The sequence below is a fragment of the Rhinolophus ferrumequinum genome, chromosome 8 (genome assembly GCF_004115265.2).
Source record: "Rhinolophus ferrumequinum isolate MPI-CBG mRhiFer1 chromosome 8, mRhiFer1_v1.p, whole genome shotgun sequence".
In the NCBI taxonomy this organism is placed as follows: domain Eukaryota; kingdom Metazoa; phylum Chordata; class Mammalia; order Chiroptera; family Rhinolophidae; genus Rhinolophus; species Rhinolophus ferrumequinum.
In genome coordinates, this window is record NC_046291.1 from 52,988,807 (window position 1) to 53,005,199 (window position 16,393).

At 40.0% G+C, this 16,393-nt stretch overlaps 2 protein-coding genes and 1 pseudogene across 6 annotated transcripts in view; 1 reads left to right on the forward strand and 2 right to left on the reverse strand.

Annotated features, from left to right (window-relative positions):
* Nucleotides 1-6,137, reverse strand: part of DCAF17 (DDB1 and CUL4 associated factor 17) — a 34,783-nt gene extending 28,646 nt beyond the window's left edge. For both annotated transcript variants that reach the window (XM_033112709.1, XM_033112708.1), the window contains exons 1-2: nucleotides 5,763-6,137; nucleotides 5,240-5,343 (exon numbers count right to left, since the gene is read on the reverse strand). In XM_033112709.1, coding sequence (XP_032968600.1) covers nucleotides 5,240-5,343; nucleotides 5,763-5,888 — 230 coding nt within the window. In that variant the 5' untranslated portion in view covers nucleotides 5,889-6,137. The remainder of the gene's footprint in view (nucleotides 1-5,239; nucleotides 5,344-5,762) is intronic.
* Nucleotides 6,138-6,314: 177 nt separating this feature from the next.
* The window catches only part of METTL8 (methyltransferase 8, methylcytidine), a 72,405-nt gene continuing 62,326 nt past the window's right edge, over nucleotides 6,315-16,393 (forward strand). The window contains exon 1 of one of the 4 annotated variants that reach the window (XM_033111443.1): nucleotides 6,315-6,514. The gene's annotated coding sequence lies outside the window, so the exon portion shown is untranslated. Of the gene's footprint in view, nucleotides 6,515-6,905; nucleotides 6,936-16,393 lie in introns of those variants that run through there. The other 3 variants (XM_033111440.1, XM_033111442.1, XM_033111441.1) reach the window with 3 other exon arrangements.
* Nucleotides 14,235-15,480, reverse strand: LOC117025520 (dnaJ homolog subfamily A member 1-like; annotated as a pseudogene).

A 16,393-nucleotide genomic window follows, 5' to 3' on the forward strand; every position in this document is an offset into this window, starting at 1 on the left:
TTACCCTTGAACATTTACTATGAATAAAATTCCATGGCATTCCTATGTATTACTCCAATATTTTAAAATGAAAGTTATTTAGATAAAAAGAATCCTATTATTTTACAATGAAAATTAATGGATAAAAATGGAAATACCCTCTAAGGTTTTTTTTACTCCCAAAATGCCTTTCAGAAAGGTTGAACAAGTTTATACTTCCGTCAATACTGAACACTATATTTTTGATGTGGAAAACAGTCTCTTACTTTAATTTATACTTCTTTAATTACTACTGAGATGTGATAATAGATGTTTTCATTTTTTTAACTGATGAACTTTAAAATTAAACTACTATTTAGAGACAATTTTCAGGGGAATGATTTAATTGCCTTTGATGTTCTCTCACTGATTCAAAGGGTTAAATAAAATAGAATTTAACAGGAATGAAAACAATCTCACATGTGACTGTAACTTATGGGAAAAAACACCCTTAAATCACATATTAAAGAACTCCAATGCTACTTACCATTAAATTACCAATCAATGCCACTTTAATTTTTTTTATATTAAAGCAAATACCTCTAAATTGGGAAAGTTACAAAATAGGCATTAAATGGTAGCAAAGAATTATTGCTAATTTGCTATGAATGATGACATGTTCCTATAAGAAAACGTCCAGATTTCCACTTCCAGCATGACAGCATGAGGAGCTCTACGGGCAGGCCACCCAGGAAATGTGGTGGAAATTATAAAAGGACAACTATTTTAAAGTCTCTGGAAATGCTCCTTGGGGCATACAGCAAGTGAAGAAACATTTATTCAAGAAAATCTACTAGAGCTCAGAAAGAATAGTGAGTCTGTGGTATTTGAACTAGGATGTGCTCCCTCCCCACCATTCTCGGCTCAGCAAGATGAAACCTCCACTCCAGACCGGTACAGCCAAGAGCACAGGGCTCCCTGTACCCCAGCTCTGAGAGCTACCTTCCTGAGGGGCAGGATGATAACATTTATCATCTAGCCCCCAGCTACTTGTTGCTGGTACTGAGTGCTAGGTGAGAGCAGTCAAGAGGTGGGATCCCTTCTTCCACCCAGCCCCTCCCCATGGGATAGAGGGTCTATCTCATGTGTGGCATGTCTAAGAACGCTGGAACCCTTACCTCATCTCATAAAGCTGCGGTTCCACACTTATAGAGGCAAGAAGACTTGAGGTTAATGCCTGCTCCATCCCCAAGCGCTCAGCTTTTAGAGTAGGGTAGTCACTCAGAGAAAAGAGTATCATTGACAACCACCACCACAGCTCCAGAGCCTTGGCTCAAAGATTTTGCCCGGGGGAGAAGCATATAGCCCCTAGTCTCTTCCCAGAGGAACTGACTTCATTTACAACAGAGTATGGAGAAGTTCGAAAGCCTATGGGTACTCTCAAAACCAGTACAGGTTGTGATGAAAGGCAAATGGTAAGAGACTGGTAGATTCACTGGCCATACAGGCTAAACTGTAGGTTGGCTAATTTGCTTGAGAGAACCAGAAAGAGATTGCTGGAAAGAGCCCTCCTGGGGTCAAAATAAATTTTGACTATCTAAAAACCTATCCTCTCTAACTTCTGGTTTCTGGTCCAACATGTAAAGAGCTTGGAAGTCATCATTCTGATCCTCACAACAAGAAAAAAGCTCAACAAACTGAAAATCAACGACTCTTATTAGGTCCACCAAAGGCTTGAGGTTACAGGGCAGCCGCCCCCAACCCTGGAGAGAGAGGTTGGATACAAAGAATCACAGCTTACCAGGAGCAAACCCTGGCCCAAGCCACTGGAGTCAGCATTGGGGAAACAAAAACAAGGACACTAGAGGAAATTTTAGCCTCTGACACAGCTACAAACACTGACTAAGTCCTAGGCAGATATACATAAAACCTCACTCTAAAGACCTATTTGCCATCATTCCTTTTACCTGACACCACATACAACTTTCAACAAAAAATTACAAGGCATGCTAAAATGCAAAATACAAAGTTTGAAGAGAATCAGAATCAGATTCAGATATGGTAGAGATTTGGGAGTTATCAGATAGGAAATTTAACATAACTGTGATTAATTTGCTAAAGACTTTAATGGAAAAAGTGGACAAGGAAGAACAGATGGGTAATTAAGCAGAGATAAAAAGGCTTAAGAAAAAAATCAAAAGGAAATGCTAGAAATCAAAAGCACTCTAACACAAATGAAGAATGTCTTTGATGGGTTCATCAGTAGACTAGACACACCCAGGTAAAGTTTGAAGATATGTCAACAGAAACTTCCCAAACTAGAAAGAAAAACGAAAAAGGAACTTCCTACCTAGAACAAATAAAGAATGAAAAAAGAAAAGCAGAATATCCAAGAACTGTGAGAAAATATAATGTGCAAGACGGAAATACCACAAGGAGAAGAAAGAGAGAACAAAACAGAAAAAATACTTGAAATAATAACGGCTAAGAATTGTCCTAAATTAATGTTAGATATCAAACCACATATTCAGGAACCTTAGAGAACACCACGAATAATAAATACCAAAAAATCTCCACTTGGGAATATCACATTCTAATTGTAGAAAACAAAAAACAAACAGAACACCTTGAAAGAAGCCAGAGGACAAAAAGCACCTTATTTACAGTGGAACGAGATGAGAATTACACTGGACTTCTGCTCAGAAACCATGGAAGCAAGCAGAGTGGAGCAAGATATTTAAAATGATAAAAGAAAAACCCCACCAACCTAGAATTCTGTATCCCAAGAATTTATCCTTCAAAAGTCAAGGAGAAATAAGACTTTCTCAGGTAAAAATTGAGGAAACGTGCTGCCAAGAGATTTGCCTTAAAAGAAATTTTCAAAGCGGTTCTTCAGAGAGAAGAAAAATAATATAGGTCATAAACTCAGATCCACATAAAGGAAGTGTGTTAGAGAAGGAATAAATGAAGGTAAAACAAAATCCTTTAGTTTTCTTATTCTTAATTGATTTAACAGACAAAGTTGTCAATAATAATAGCAACAAGGTTTTTCAGTGATTATAGTTTATGGATAAGTAAAATGAATAACAACAATATTGTAAAAGGCAGTAGGAATTAGAAATTCTTTATTATAAGGTAGCTGCACTACCAATGAAGAGGTACAGTGTTACTTACATTAGTTGTAATGTATACTCCAAGTTATAAGGCAACCACTAAAAATTTTTGAAAAGAAGTATCATTGATATGCTAAGTGGAGAGAAAATGGATCACATAAAATGCTCAATTAAAGCCAGAGAACACAGAGAAAGAATAAAAGACAAAAAAGAACCAAAGAATAAAGGCAATGAATAGAAAATAGTCACAAATATGGGTAAGTACTAAATGAACTATATCAATAATCACAAATGTGAATGATGTAATATACCTATTAAAAGACAGAGACTGTCAGAATGGATGAACAAAACAAGACCCAAATATACGTTACCTACAAGAAACCCATTTTAAATATAAAGATACAGATAGGGTCAGAGAAAATGGAAGGAGAAACATATACATGCAAACACTAATCAAAAGAAAGCTGGAGTAGCTACACATTAATTTCAGACAAAGCAGACTTCAACAAGGAAAATTATCAGGGATAAAAAGTGGCATTACATAATAGTAAAGCGGTTACTTCTCAAGAAGACATAAAAATTTTTAATGTGTATGCATCTAAGAAGAGTATCAAAATATGAGACAAAAACTGATAGAATACAAGGAGAAATAGATGAAGCCACTATTACTTGGACATTTCAATACAACCTCTATCAGTAACTGACAGATCCAGCAAGCAGAAAGTGAGGATATACTTGAACTGAACAGTACCATCAATCAACTGTATCTAATTGACATCTATAGAATACTTTATTCAACAATAGCGGAATACACGTTTTTCTCAAGCTCACATGAAACATTCACCAAGACAGACCACAACCTGGGCCATAAAACTTATCTTAACAAATTTAAAGACTAGAAATAATACAAAGTACGCTCTCAGACCACCATCGAATTAAATTAAAAATCAGTAACAGAAAGATAGCTGATAAATCCCCAAATATTTGAAGATTAAACAACACACTTCTAATTAACACAGGAGTCAAAGAAATCTCAAGAGTAATTTAAAAATATTTTAAATGAAATGAAAATGAATATAGAACAGATCAGTATTTGTAGGATGCAGCAAAAACTATGCGTAGAAGGAAATGTAAGCATTAAACATATATATTAGAAGAGGAAAGGAGCTTCTGGGTGGGTGAATATGTGGAGGTTTAGGGAGAGTGGTATGTTCAGAAAGCATGGATGCTCCATGCTCCTTCCCACATACCTTGCCCTCTGCATCTCTTTCATCTGGCTGTTCCTTTTATAATAAACTGGTAATCTACTAAGAAGCCAGTCACAAAGTACCACATATTACGTGATTCAATTTATATGAAAGAGATGAATAGGTGAATCTATAGAGACAGAAAGTGGACTAGTAGCTGCTTAGGGCTGAGGGGGATGAAGGAATTGGGGTGATAGCTAAAGGGTATAGGGTTTCTTTCTGAGGTGATGAAAATGTTCTAAAATTAACTGTAGTGATGGTTGCCTATATGAACCACTAATGGTTCATCAAATTCAATATGAATTTCAATGAACTAAAATCATTGAATAGTATGCTGTAAATGGGTGACATGTATAAGAGACTCATACCTTAATAAAGCTATTTAAAAAAAGAAAATGCCCATTTTTTATAGAAGCAAACTTAAGTATGGCATGATGTTTAGAATATGCTTTAAAATACTTAGCAAAGAGGTAAAGGAAAAGGGAGAGGATGAGATAAATAAAGCAAATGTGGCAAAATTGTGAAAATTTTCTCTTAAACAAAAAAGGCAAGTACTTCCAAAACAAAACATAGACAGATATTCTTGTCTAAAGCAGCATCTAATTACCAGGTACCCGGCTCACTTGACTCTGGTATTTTCTAAGCAGAATAAAATACTACACAGTGCTCTGAGAACAATCTATTTTTCCTGCACTACAAAGTAATTTTGCTTTAAATGGTATTTACAAACATGAAATTGGCAACTTTAGATTTAACAGGGTCTTAAAATTACATGCATTTTACCACCTACTCTTACTCTGGACCCATTTTTCCATTCTCCTATTTCACTAAGCTCTAATATAGGCATGTGGCTCTATAAAAATAAGATGTAAGATCAACAGTTGGGTGATTTACCGCAAACCCCCCCCCCCCCCAAGATACCTGCTGATACAGCACCGATAATTATCAAAATATATTCTTCCTCTCTCATAGGCTATAGGTGACTTGGAATGAGTTGTCCAAACATTCTTAAATTTAGTACTTTCCTGAAAGACACAAAGAATTTCAGTTTAGGGAATTACTCAGAAGCCCCTACTGTGCACTGATTTTATGTTGCATAGTTAAAATTTAGAGTTTTCAAATAAATTTCACAGACGGTATTCAAAAACATTATAGGCAATTCGTCCTCACTCTGCTTCACTCTCATTTTGGTTTAATCGGGGTGACCTACTTTTAGATTGTTTGCAGGAAGACATAAGAAGCTTAAAAACCTGAAAGCACCCGGGGGGGGGGTGTCATATTATTATCTAGTAATCCCCCTGGTTCAAGGCATGGATTCCTCTCCCCATCATATACGACCTTCTTAAAAGGGGGCTCTATCGCGTAAAAAGTGCACCCCAGCAGAAGGCTTGACCAGCAGGCGCCTCGCAGCCCTTCATCCCGCTCCCGGCCGGTGGGCAGTCACCTGGCACACCAGCACCCGCAGGATGCCCAGGTTCGTCCTCTGCACCACGCCTGCGTCGCGCGAGAAGAAGCCCAGCGCCCGGCGACTCAGCCGGTGGCACACGTTGGGCTTTCGGGTTGGACCCATCGAGGCAAGGGCCTATGAGGGGCGCGCCCCTAACTCTTGCGCGGGGCAGCGGTCGCTACTTCGGACCTTTGAGGCCCCAACTCTCTACGGGAACCAGGAAAAACTTAACACGGAGAAGCCAGACGGGGCACGCGGCAGTGGGGGGAGGGAAGACAGAGTCAGCGCCGCCCGAACACCGAGAAGAGGGAAAGAAAAGACACCCCCTTTCCGGCCTGCCCTCCAAACACGCTCAGCCTCTGGACCCGGCTGTGGACAGTGCGCCCGCCCCGTAACGCGCTGCGGGCCTCAGCCGTTCCCTCACTGGGAAATGTAGTTCCCAGTGTCAGAACTACAGTTCCCATCAGGCAGGTACAGAGCACTGGCGGCCCCGCCCCGCTCTGCCCCGCCTCTTGCCCGGCGGAGGCTGCGCTGTAGGGTTGGCCCGCCTTTCCGGTCTGCACGCGGCACGGAGGAGAACTGTGGGGGCGCTGTTACCTGTGCGCGCCTGGCACTCTGGGAGTTGTCCCTTGCTGCCCCCGTGTCCCCACGCCTCTCAGCCCCGGACTTTCTGGCACAGCCTGGCCGGGCGCCGAGAGAGGCGCGGTGTCGAGTGCGACCTCCCCCTAAAGCAGTGCCCTGTGCTAAAGGTACGCACCCACGGCTTTTCCTTCAGTCGCACGTTGGACGATATGGATGAGGTTAAATATTTTGGTTCTATAAACCCTATGCTTTTGTATTACCGTGTTTCCCTGAAAATAAGACTTAGCTGGATAATCAGCTCTAATGTATCTTTTGGAGCAAAAATTAATATAAGACCCGGTCTTATAGTAAAATAAGATCAAAAATTAATATAAGACCCGGTCTTACAGTAAATTAAGACCGGGTCTTATATTAATTTTTGCTCCAAAAGACGCATTAGAACTGATTGTCCCGCTAGGTCTCATTTTCCAGGAAGCACCGTATGAGTTATTGGTGGAAGATGCTGGCATTCTCACCAAACTCGGGTTGAAGGACTGTTTCCCAGAGGCCCGCCCTTCTGTGGCTTGCGAGGACACAAACTGAGTTGCGGTAATTGCTGCATTTTCCTTCCTCTCGCCTTTTCCCCCTTCTTATTGGGGAAATATGAAATGTTTACATTCTTGTCGGACTGCCTAAGATAGTCCACGTTGATTCCTCTAACTAAAACTAACATAAAATAACTACCCCTGCCTGTAGAGTCAGAGTTTCCACTACGCGACCTTTTCGGTAATCATGCACCAGATGTGTCCCATTGCTTTGCTTGTAAGTCCTTTGAGGGTGCAGTGTTTGTAGCTCCCCAGTGGGCTTGGCAATGCTACCTCTTGTTCAGTATGCAAGGGAGAGGTGGCATCTGACTGACTGACAGAGCAAAAAGTGCTATACTGGGTGAGCGCATTGGGTCACAATTTAAGTGCTTGTAAAAATTTGCCGTATCTCTTTGTAACCCTGCTGCATTTCCTTCAGGGCCTGGGCTTTTGCTGATTTTTCATAACTTATTTACAGCATACTGTGGAGTGCTTTGTTTATTTTTAGAGAGCGCTATAATAGTTAATTTGGTAATTCATGAATGCAGCTGTCACTGAGAAAACTGGGACTCAGAAAAGATAACTGGATTTTCTTTGACTGAAATGAAATTCAGATCATTGCTGACCTGAATTCATTATCTTTTCTTCTTCCCCTTTACCCTCACCTGTTTGTCTTCCTGTGGTCTTGACCTCACCACCAAGTCATCCAAGGGACAGATGCCTTCTTTTTCCTTACCCACAACCAACCATGTCCTTTTGATTCTAACACTTATCCGCTGAGTAATTTAGGGCCTTACCATTTTATCTCATTATTATATTAATAGCCTCCTTTCTGCCTTAAATACTTTCAATTCCAACCCTCCACACTGCTGCCAGGGATTTTTCTAAAGCACAGATCTGTCATTTTCCTATTAAAATCTTTAAGTGGCTCCCAATCACCCAGAGCAGAATTTCTCAAACCCATGTAGATAGCCAGGATTCTCTATTGTTAATTTAAAATATTTTCAGTATGTTAAATATATGCAAATATAAAACTATATATGAACTCCTGATGTTGTATCGTTTTTATAACTGTAAGTTATAAATAGTTATGTTAAATGCAGCAAAAGTATAAAACAAATCAAACAAGTATTTATTTATTGTTACCAATGAGACTTTTTGCTGGACCTAACACACTCTAAAAGTGAAATGTTCGCTGTCCTCTGTGGCATAACTTCCTTACAGAAAGGCCTGTCCATACGGTTTTTGTGTTGAGTGATGACTGAATGCCCTCACCTCTCTTTCGTTTAAACCACTGCAAAACCTTCCTATATCCAATGTGTCATGATTTCATTTGACCTTCACCTGACAACATCATTTACAGAAAGTAGCCCCCATTGCTATTTCATTAACCTGTGCCAATGGCAAATGCTACCGCTTGTTTGCCAGCGCACTCCTAAACCCAAACGTGTGAACTGAAATCTTGTGACAGTAATCAATTAAAAGGTGTTCGTCCAGATCATCCACAGTATCTTTTTGTCAATTTTGTTTTGTTTAGATTTTTATCAAATTGAAAATAAAAAGTTTGTCTGAGAGAAATCTCTTAGCCTTGAGGCTACATGTAGGAATCCTAGGGATCTGTACAGGGAACTTACAGGACAAAATCTGAATCCCTTAGTGTAGTATACAGGGTAGCATCATGCCCACATTTTCAGCCTTATCTCTTTATCCGTCCATCCTTTACAGTTTCTCTTGTGGTTCTGACATATTGCTCACTTGCTCAAGCCAGTGTACCTTTACATTCCAAATTTTCTTTGTATGGAGCTCCCTTCCTCTCCCCTTACCTATTTATCTCAACACTCATCCCAGATATCACAGCTCCACTCAAACACTTCCCTAACCCTTCCACTTTTCTAATGTCAACCTGCATAAGTTGGTTGTTGCACTGTATTAGAATTGTCGTTTGTCTTCCCAACATACTGTTTTTAGGGTAGTCCATTTATTCAACATACGAATGCATTAACCATAGTTCAGGCAGTGTACTAAGGATGCAAATATATGTTGAATGAACTGGCTACTCTAAAGACAATATATAGACTCTATTATCAGCAATTTAGTATTTTTAACATAGATGCAGATTTGTCTCCCTTTAATCTTTAAATCAGTAGGAAACTGTAATATTAATAAGAAGAAATAACCTTAAAAATTTAAATCCCCAACAGTTCTACCTGTAACATAGATATTTTCCATTTGTTGAAGGTCAAATAGCATGAACAGACATCCCTAGTTTAGGATTTGGAAATTACTTCTCTTAATTTGGCCATAGAACAAATATTGGTTCCTTTTTTTCTTTTTTCACTTTGTTTCTATGTCATGTTTATAGAATACTTAACTATCTCTGCCATGACGTTTCAAAGACAAGGAAAAGGAGATACGAATTCGGAAGTTAATAAAATGCTTTTTATTTATATACTTTGTTTAAAGAAGCTTGGCATAACCAAATAAATACGTACAACACTCAGGTTTTAACTTGAACACATTCAGAGACAAAGAAATTTGAACCAAGGCCAGGAGAGGTCATTCATTCAACGTGTAATTGTTTCACATACAACGTGCTGGGAACTGTTTTGGCATGGGGTATAACAGTGAACAGGACAGACAAGCTGCCTACGTGTTGGGGGAGATAGACAATAAGCAAACAGATTTAAAAGAAAGATTTCAAGTAGTGATAAGCGCTTTGAAGGAGATAAAACAGAGTGATGTGCTTGACAGGGAGTGGTTGGGAGCCCTGCTTTAGCAGAGTGGTTAGGGAATGCCTCTCGGAATAGTGGACTTTGAGCTCAGCCCTGAAGTATGAGAGTCAGTCTGCAGAGAACTAAGTACCCTTAGACCAGGCAGAGAGATGCCTGCCTGAACGCCAGGTCCCTAAGGCAATAACAACCTGGGCTTATGCTAAAACTGTTAGAAGGCCAAGGTGGTTCTTTAGTGTGCATGAGGGAGATGAACTTGGAGAGGTAGGCTGCAACCGGGTCATGTCAGGTGTAAGGAATTTTGGATTTTATTCTGTTACAATGGGAAGCCATAGGAGGCTTTGAAAGGAGAGTGACATGATCTAATTTGTGTTATAAGATCTCTATGGCTATCGTGTGGAGAAGGTACTGTAGGAGGGGCAAGATGAAAGCAAGGAGACAGGTGCCTCTTCTGTTGGTCCAGGTAAAAGGTGATAATGTTTAGACTGGAGTGGTAGCAGGAGAGATGGAAAGAAGTGAACAGACTCAGGATATATTTTGAAGGTAGAGTTGACAGGGATAATGTGGTGGATAATAATGATGAAGAAAAAAGATTTAAGGGGAAACACGATAAAGCAGAACCACAAATAAACATCCTCCAAATTCCCCAGAACAAATGAAAACCGGAACTATTCATCACGCGATGTAGTATTTTAGACATTAGTGCTAAAGAATGTTAGGATCTGTTCCATGACTGGTGCGTATGAAGAGAGGAATAAAACCAGTCCCCGGAAGTAGGCATGGGTCAGATCATGTGGGAAAGGCAGTGACACAGCATTCCTCTTCAGGGACGATTGGGAATAGCATCAGGAACAAGAGGGATCTAGACCAGTTAGCAGGTCACTGTAGTACAGATTCGAGTCACTTTGGGAAATGTGTTTTGAAATTACTCAGGCTTTTGACCACAGGTTTGGTTCTTGTGTTTCCTTTTCTCTGTGTATTTTAATGTTACTTGTCTGAACATGTAATACATTCATGCATATACAAAGTCTGGAAAGATGTAGGATTAAAGGATTGATAATAAAGTTTGCAAACTATTCCTCTTATTTAAAAAGTGTTTTATTTATTCAAAGAATATGTATAGATAACATAGCATAATATATTAATTTAAATAATAATTATAAAATGAATACCCATATATCGATCATCAACCTAAAAAAAACACAGAGCATTTCCTAAAACTTTGACGTCTCCTATGTGCTCCTCCTGGTTCCCACATCCCTCTTTCCTCTTTATGTAGATAAAACATTGTTAACTTTTAAATGTTTTTGAGCATCATATAAATTAAATTGTGTTGTGTATATGAACTCTTCTACAAATTGTCTACCTTTTCAACATCATACTTTACAAAGTATAATGTTCATTTATTTTTACTACTATATAATATTTTGTTGTATAAATTTACCACAGTTTATTTATCCATTTTCTATTGGCTGGGCTTTTGTTTCTTTCAGGTTTTTTAGTCCTAGAAAAGTGATGCTATAACATCCTTCAAACTGTCTCCTGCTACACATGTTAAAGAGTATATTTGTTTGCTATTGCTGTGTGACAAATTACCACAAACTTAGCAGCTTAAACCAATACCATTTATTATCGTTAATTTTTTTTTACATGAATAACCACTTGTCCCAGAACCATTTATTGAAGGGTCCCTCATTTATCCAGAGATCTGCAGTATTAAATATTGTTGTGTATCAAGTTTACATTCATAGTCAGGTCTGTTTCTAGGCTGTTTTCTATTCTATTGTATTTTTCTATCCCTGGGCTAATTAATACCTGACCACTGTATTAGTAATGCTTGAGAGCTGGTAGGGCAAATCCTCTACCTCTGTTATTTTTCTTCAGGTTATCTTATTTCTTTTTTGCAGTTTGCACTTTCATATGTCTTTTGGAATCAGCTTAAGTTCCACAAAAAGCCTTATTGGAATTATTGGAATTTATCACATTAAATCTGTATATCAATTTGAAGAGAACAGACATATTTACCGTATCAAATTATCCTATCTATGAAGACAGTGTCTCTCCATTTATTTATGTCTTTAATGTCTTTCAATGAAGTTTTATAATATTTTTCTTAAAGGATTTGCACATTTTGCAACTTCCTCAGTACATTGTTATATTTTTGGCCAGGCTTGTAAATGGTGTATTTTTAAGATTTTCTAACTATATTTTTTGCTAGTATATAAAAATGCAATTGTCTTTTTATATATTGATCTTCTATTTAGCAACCTTGCCAAACTTTAATTTTAATAGTAATAATAGTTTTTTGTAGGGTTTGGGGGAGTTTTCTATGTAGATAATCAGTTTCTCAGGAAACTGACAGTTTTGTTACTTTCTTCTCAACTCTCTTACCTTTCATTTCTTTTTATGTTCTTACTGTGCTAGCCAGGACCTCTAGTGCAGTGTTGAACAGAACCGGTGATAGTGGACATCCTTATTATATTCATGTTTGTGAATGAAATACTTCTAATTTTTCACCAGTAAGAATGACACTGTAGGTTTTTGGCAGCTACTTTTTATCAGGTTAACAGAATTCTCTTCCATCCCATATTTATGAAAAGTCTTGTTTGATTTTTAATTGTGAATGGGTGTGGAATTTTTTTTGAGCTTTTTGTATTTGAGTTTATTTTTCATTTAACTTTTAAAACACTACTGTAGTTGAATGTTAAAACAAAAGACAATAGCAAGTAGTGAGCATATGACGATTATAGTGTTACCGAAGAGTGGGCCCTTCTCGGCACAGTGTCCAGCTTCTTGGCATCTCGAGCAGAGAATTGAATGAGATACCGAGGTAAAGTAGTGAAAAAGCAGTTTATTAGAAGAAAAAGTACACTTCAAAGAAATAGAAACGGGCCCAAGCAGAAGGTAGTGGCTCAAGGTGGCATTATTAGGAGAAAAAGTACACTCCAAAAGTGTTTGGAGCGGGCCCCGAGCAAAGGCAAGGCTCAAGAAGTGCTGACTGGCGAGGACTTGGAGTTTTTATCCCTTTATTTTTTCTAGAATGGGCGGTTCCTTTCCGGGAGTGGGACCACTTGATTGACAAGTGTGATTGAAAGAGGCTATTACCTCATCTTTTTAAACTGCGCATGTTCCTTCCCAGAATTCAGTCTGTTATAATGACATTAATGAACTGCTGGGCATATGTATGATATTATAATGAGGCCCAGGTGAAGTGAAGGTCCTTGTGGCCTTTACTGCGCAGGTGTGAGTAGCTGGTTTAATCTAGTTGGGTATTTTGTGTCCATTTGTTTCCCCATTTGGGTAGACAATTATAATGAAAAGGGGAGGTTTTTGGGAGGAATGGGGGGGGTCTTTTGGGCGGTCGCATTCCCTTGCCATGCGTTGTGCAGGAATGTAGAGACCCGATGCCTGTCTCTGACTGCCTGCCTTGTATTCTCCTTGAGAGACGTGATCCCCATAAAATCTGTATGGGAAGTTGAGGGGCAGGAGGTCTGTTTTTCTGTATCTGCTTCCTGCTGGGCAGGGGTGTAGAGCTGTCCCTACCTACTGGGGGATTCACAGAACTCTCGCCCTATCTGATCTTAGATGAGAGGAAGGTGTCCTGAGATCCACTTGGAACACCGAGATCTGCTTGCAAGGCTGTGTTGGCTTCTTGCGTTGGGACTGGTAATCTCGCTGGGGTATCATCTGTATCCCCAACATCCTTAAATGAGGAAACATAGATTTTGGTTAAACAGAGTTAAAAGTGTTGGCCCAAGAAGCAGGACCCAAAGCCATCGACACAAGGGGGCTGTGTGATAGGAATTCTGTTTAGCTTCGTGGAGCCGTGGTCTCCTCTGGTTAATCCAGTTATTCAGATGGTGGTGTTCACCCAGGAGCTGGTCCTGGAATGGCCTTGAGCATGGGGCAGGGGACTTCCTATGATTCAGGCGAGAAACGAACAGTCTTCTATTTAAGATTAAAAAGCTGATTTGAAAGGTGATTGTCATGCAGGAGATCCTGCTGGGGATCCTGCCGACTACGCCACCTTGTGTCATGCAGGACGGCCTGCAGGGTCTCCGGGGTCTCTGGTCCCGCTCCCCACATAAGAACACAGGGTATGGCTAGGCCAAAAAGGAACACCCACGGAGCCATAAGTAGGGGAGTCATATCACCACTCTCTCGCTGGCGGCTGGGTTGGAGACACAGGAAGCAGGAGCCACACTGTTCGCAACCTTCACTGCTCCACTTGCAGGCTTAGCCACCATCTTCTTGCTAGTCCCCATTTCTCTGCTAGCGTAGCCACAGCAGTTATATTAGTGCCCAATGGCTCACTGGTTACAGCTGACGGCCAACTAGCCACAGCTGATGGCCATTTGATCACAGTCAATGGCCATTTACTACCTGAGCCAGCACCTTTCTATGTGAGGCCGAGAGCCTGGAAACTGCTTTTTGGGGCTCTGTCCCCACAGTGATTATGATCAGGAACTAGGGACCTAAGAAACTGGGGGCAAGGAAACTTAGGAAAGGGAAACTTAAAATCCCTATAGCAAAGAAAACTTAAGTTTTTGGGGTGGGGGGTGCTACTCGCTTGGCCCCTATCAATAGTCCTTCCCTCAGTCACGACTGCATATAAAATGCCAGCAGTGAGTGTTACTCACTGGCCCCTTTAAGAGGCCTGACACTGAGCACCACCCCCTCGGATGACGTCATCACCCTCAGGTGCTTCTCTATTGTAACGGTGCCGTCTTTTTTGAATTGGATCAATGTCTGCCAGTTCTACCAGGTCCATTTCATCCGTTTCTTCTACTTTATTCCTTTAAGGTAGGAGTTGTTCAAGCAAAGAGAGTTTATTAGGAGAGAGAAAGCCATTCTCAGGAAAGTTGACCTTAAATCTGATGATTAGACAACCTTTTTCATATGGCCTGCAATAAATTGGCATGCCTTCATTTAGCACACACGTGATCTCCCCGTGCTTGACAAGCTAACCTGGATGACAGGTGATGACAATGGTTTGGTTGTCAAGTAGATACTGGCTTTTGGAAGCCATGCAATGCTTCAGCCAGCTTTATGTCCACCCACATGAAAAGGTCTTCACTTCATTGAGTAAAAACAGCAGGTCTTTCTGATCTAAAACTATGATCATATCTCTGGGCTCCACTCCTGGTTCTTGGTTTCCTTCACCATGGAATGTTATCTTCTGGCCATCTTTCATGCCTTTGTCCATACAAACTTCTGGGATCTTCTCTCAAACTATCTTCCTTCCATTGCAGCTTTTACATCCATCGTTAAGACTGATCCTTTCCCCATGGCCCTGGCAGGCACTCCATGCACACAGACTGAATTTGCTGAACCATTTCAGGTCCTATGTGATGAATTCTTATTTGCACCTCAGCAATTGGGACAGCACTCTACTGCTCCTTTCTTACCACCTCGGCCTTCACATTTGTTACGAATCACATTCTTTTGCAGAGCTAGTTTTCCTGTTGCACTTTACATAAATAACCTTCTAAGGTTACTGAGAGCTGATGCACAACATTTTTACCTCTCCTTTCTCTCTGCATCCTTCTTCCTCCTCCAGAAAACATATCAAAGATATCCAGGGGGAGCCAAAACAACCACCTGCTCCACCTTCTTTAATTGACCAATTGACCGGTCTCCTCCTTTGTCATATAGTTCCCTTTTCTTTGCATGAGAGAGCACTTAATAAGCTTGAGAAATCTGTTTAAACTTTTCTCCTTCATTAGGATTCTCATCAGGGTGGTACTTCAAGGTCAGTTTCCTGTAAGCCTTTTTCAGTTCTTCCTGGGTGGCGTTGAGTTTGACCTCCAAAACGTCATAGTAAGTGGTTTCTTTCACCATTTTTGACAGCCCGTGAGAAGGCCGAGGCTGGCAGTGTAGGAAAGGGAGGAGGAGCACGTTGCTGTGTGCACCTCTGGCAGCCGCAGCTCCTTCTCTTTTCACCCAGTATTCTGGAAAGTTCCCCAGAATGGATGATTAATCAACTACTTTCTCTGTATCTGCTGAGTGATCATGTAACTGTTTTCTTTTAATCTGATAATATGGTGAACTACATAACTATATTTCCAAATAAACTTGAGTTTATTTAGATTTTTGTGATGTGTTTGTTTTTTTAATACATTGTGGGATTTGGGCAGCTGCTGGCTTCCGTTCTCACTCAGCTTTCTGGACCTTTACTAGTTTTTGGTTTCTGAGGATTTCTCTTTCTTTCTCCTGGCTCAGTGATGTATTTAACAAGATATATTTATTTAAAAATGTATTTAACCTGCCTTTTGGGAATATTTTATAGCAGAAAGGTGTTTGGGGTGTGAGGTTCACCAAATTATCAGAACTAGAATTCCACTTTTTTATATTTTTAGTGTAAAGTCTTCCCTTAATGTACCACCATTCCTGTCTTCTCTTCTTGTCTCTATGCACAGCCATTCCCCTCCCTGCTGAAAATGAGGAAGTAGTGTTTTGTAGCAGAAAGAGCATCATACAAGGAGTCAAAAGGCACAAGTTACAGTGCCAGCACCACCACTTAGTGAGATCTTGACCAAGCCACTTATTCTGAATTTCATTCAATCATCTGCTAAGTCGAAACACTCAGGATTGAAGTGAGAATCACATGAGTTTATAAATATGAACATGTTGTTGTAAGGGGAAAGGATGAGAAGCAGTGATGTGAAGTACATTTCTGTTGGGAAAATGAAACAGAAACAGGGAGTTTGGGGAGGCGAGAGGGTTGATTGGTAACACAGAGGGGGTTTTGTTG